General features: G+C 55.9%; 1 protein-coding gene across 1 annotated transcript in view; it reads left to right on the top strand.

Annotated features, from left to right (window-relative positions):
• Nucleotides 1-304, top strand: part of LOC119589352 (neuroligin-1-like) — a 158891-nt gene that overhangs the window by 116088 nt on the left and 42499 nt on the right. The window contains exon 9 of the mRNA XM_037937972.1: nt 142-278. Within this exon, the coding sequence (XP_037793900.1) occupies nt 142-278 (137 nt within the window). The remainder of the gene's footprint in view (nt 1-141; nt 279-304) is intronic.

Here is a 304-nt window from a genome sequence, read left to right as displayed (position 1 = left end):
GTGTGTGCTAGCATAATGTATAGATCATGGGTCATAATTCCTTTTCCTACTCCCCCTCAAGGAAGTTTTGAGGGGGAGTTGTCTACATGTTATTTCATCCCCTTCGGCTTTGTTTACCGCCGCCCACTCTCTCCCGCGCAGGACGGTACGGGTATGCCGCGGGTGGGCTCCGTGATGAGCATGGGAGGCCTTGGGGGGACCTACGGCGGGCCCCCCGACTGCGTCAAGGCGTCCTACGAGAAACTCCACCTCACCGCCGACGACTCACGCTGGCGCAGGTAAGTGGTTTTAGAAATATATAGAT

The sequence above is a fragment of the Penaeus monodon genome, chromosome 25, assembly GCF_015228065.2.
Source record: "Penaeus monodon isolate SGIC_2016 chromosome 25, NSTDA_Pmon_1, whole genome shotgun sequence".
Lineage (NCBI taxonomy): Eukaryota > Metazoa > Arthropoda > Malacostraca > Decapoda > Penaeidae > Penaeus > Penaeus monodon.
The sequence above is the reverse complement of the archived record's forward strand: the minus strand, read 5'-3'. Positions and strand labels throughout refer to the sequence as shown.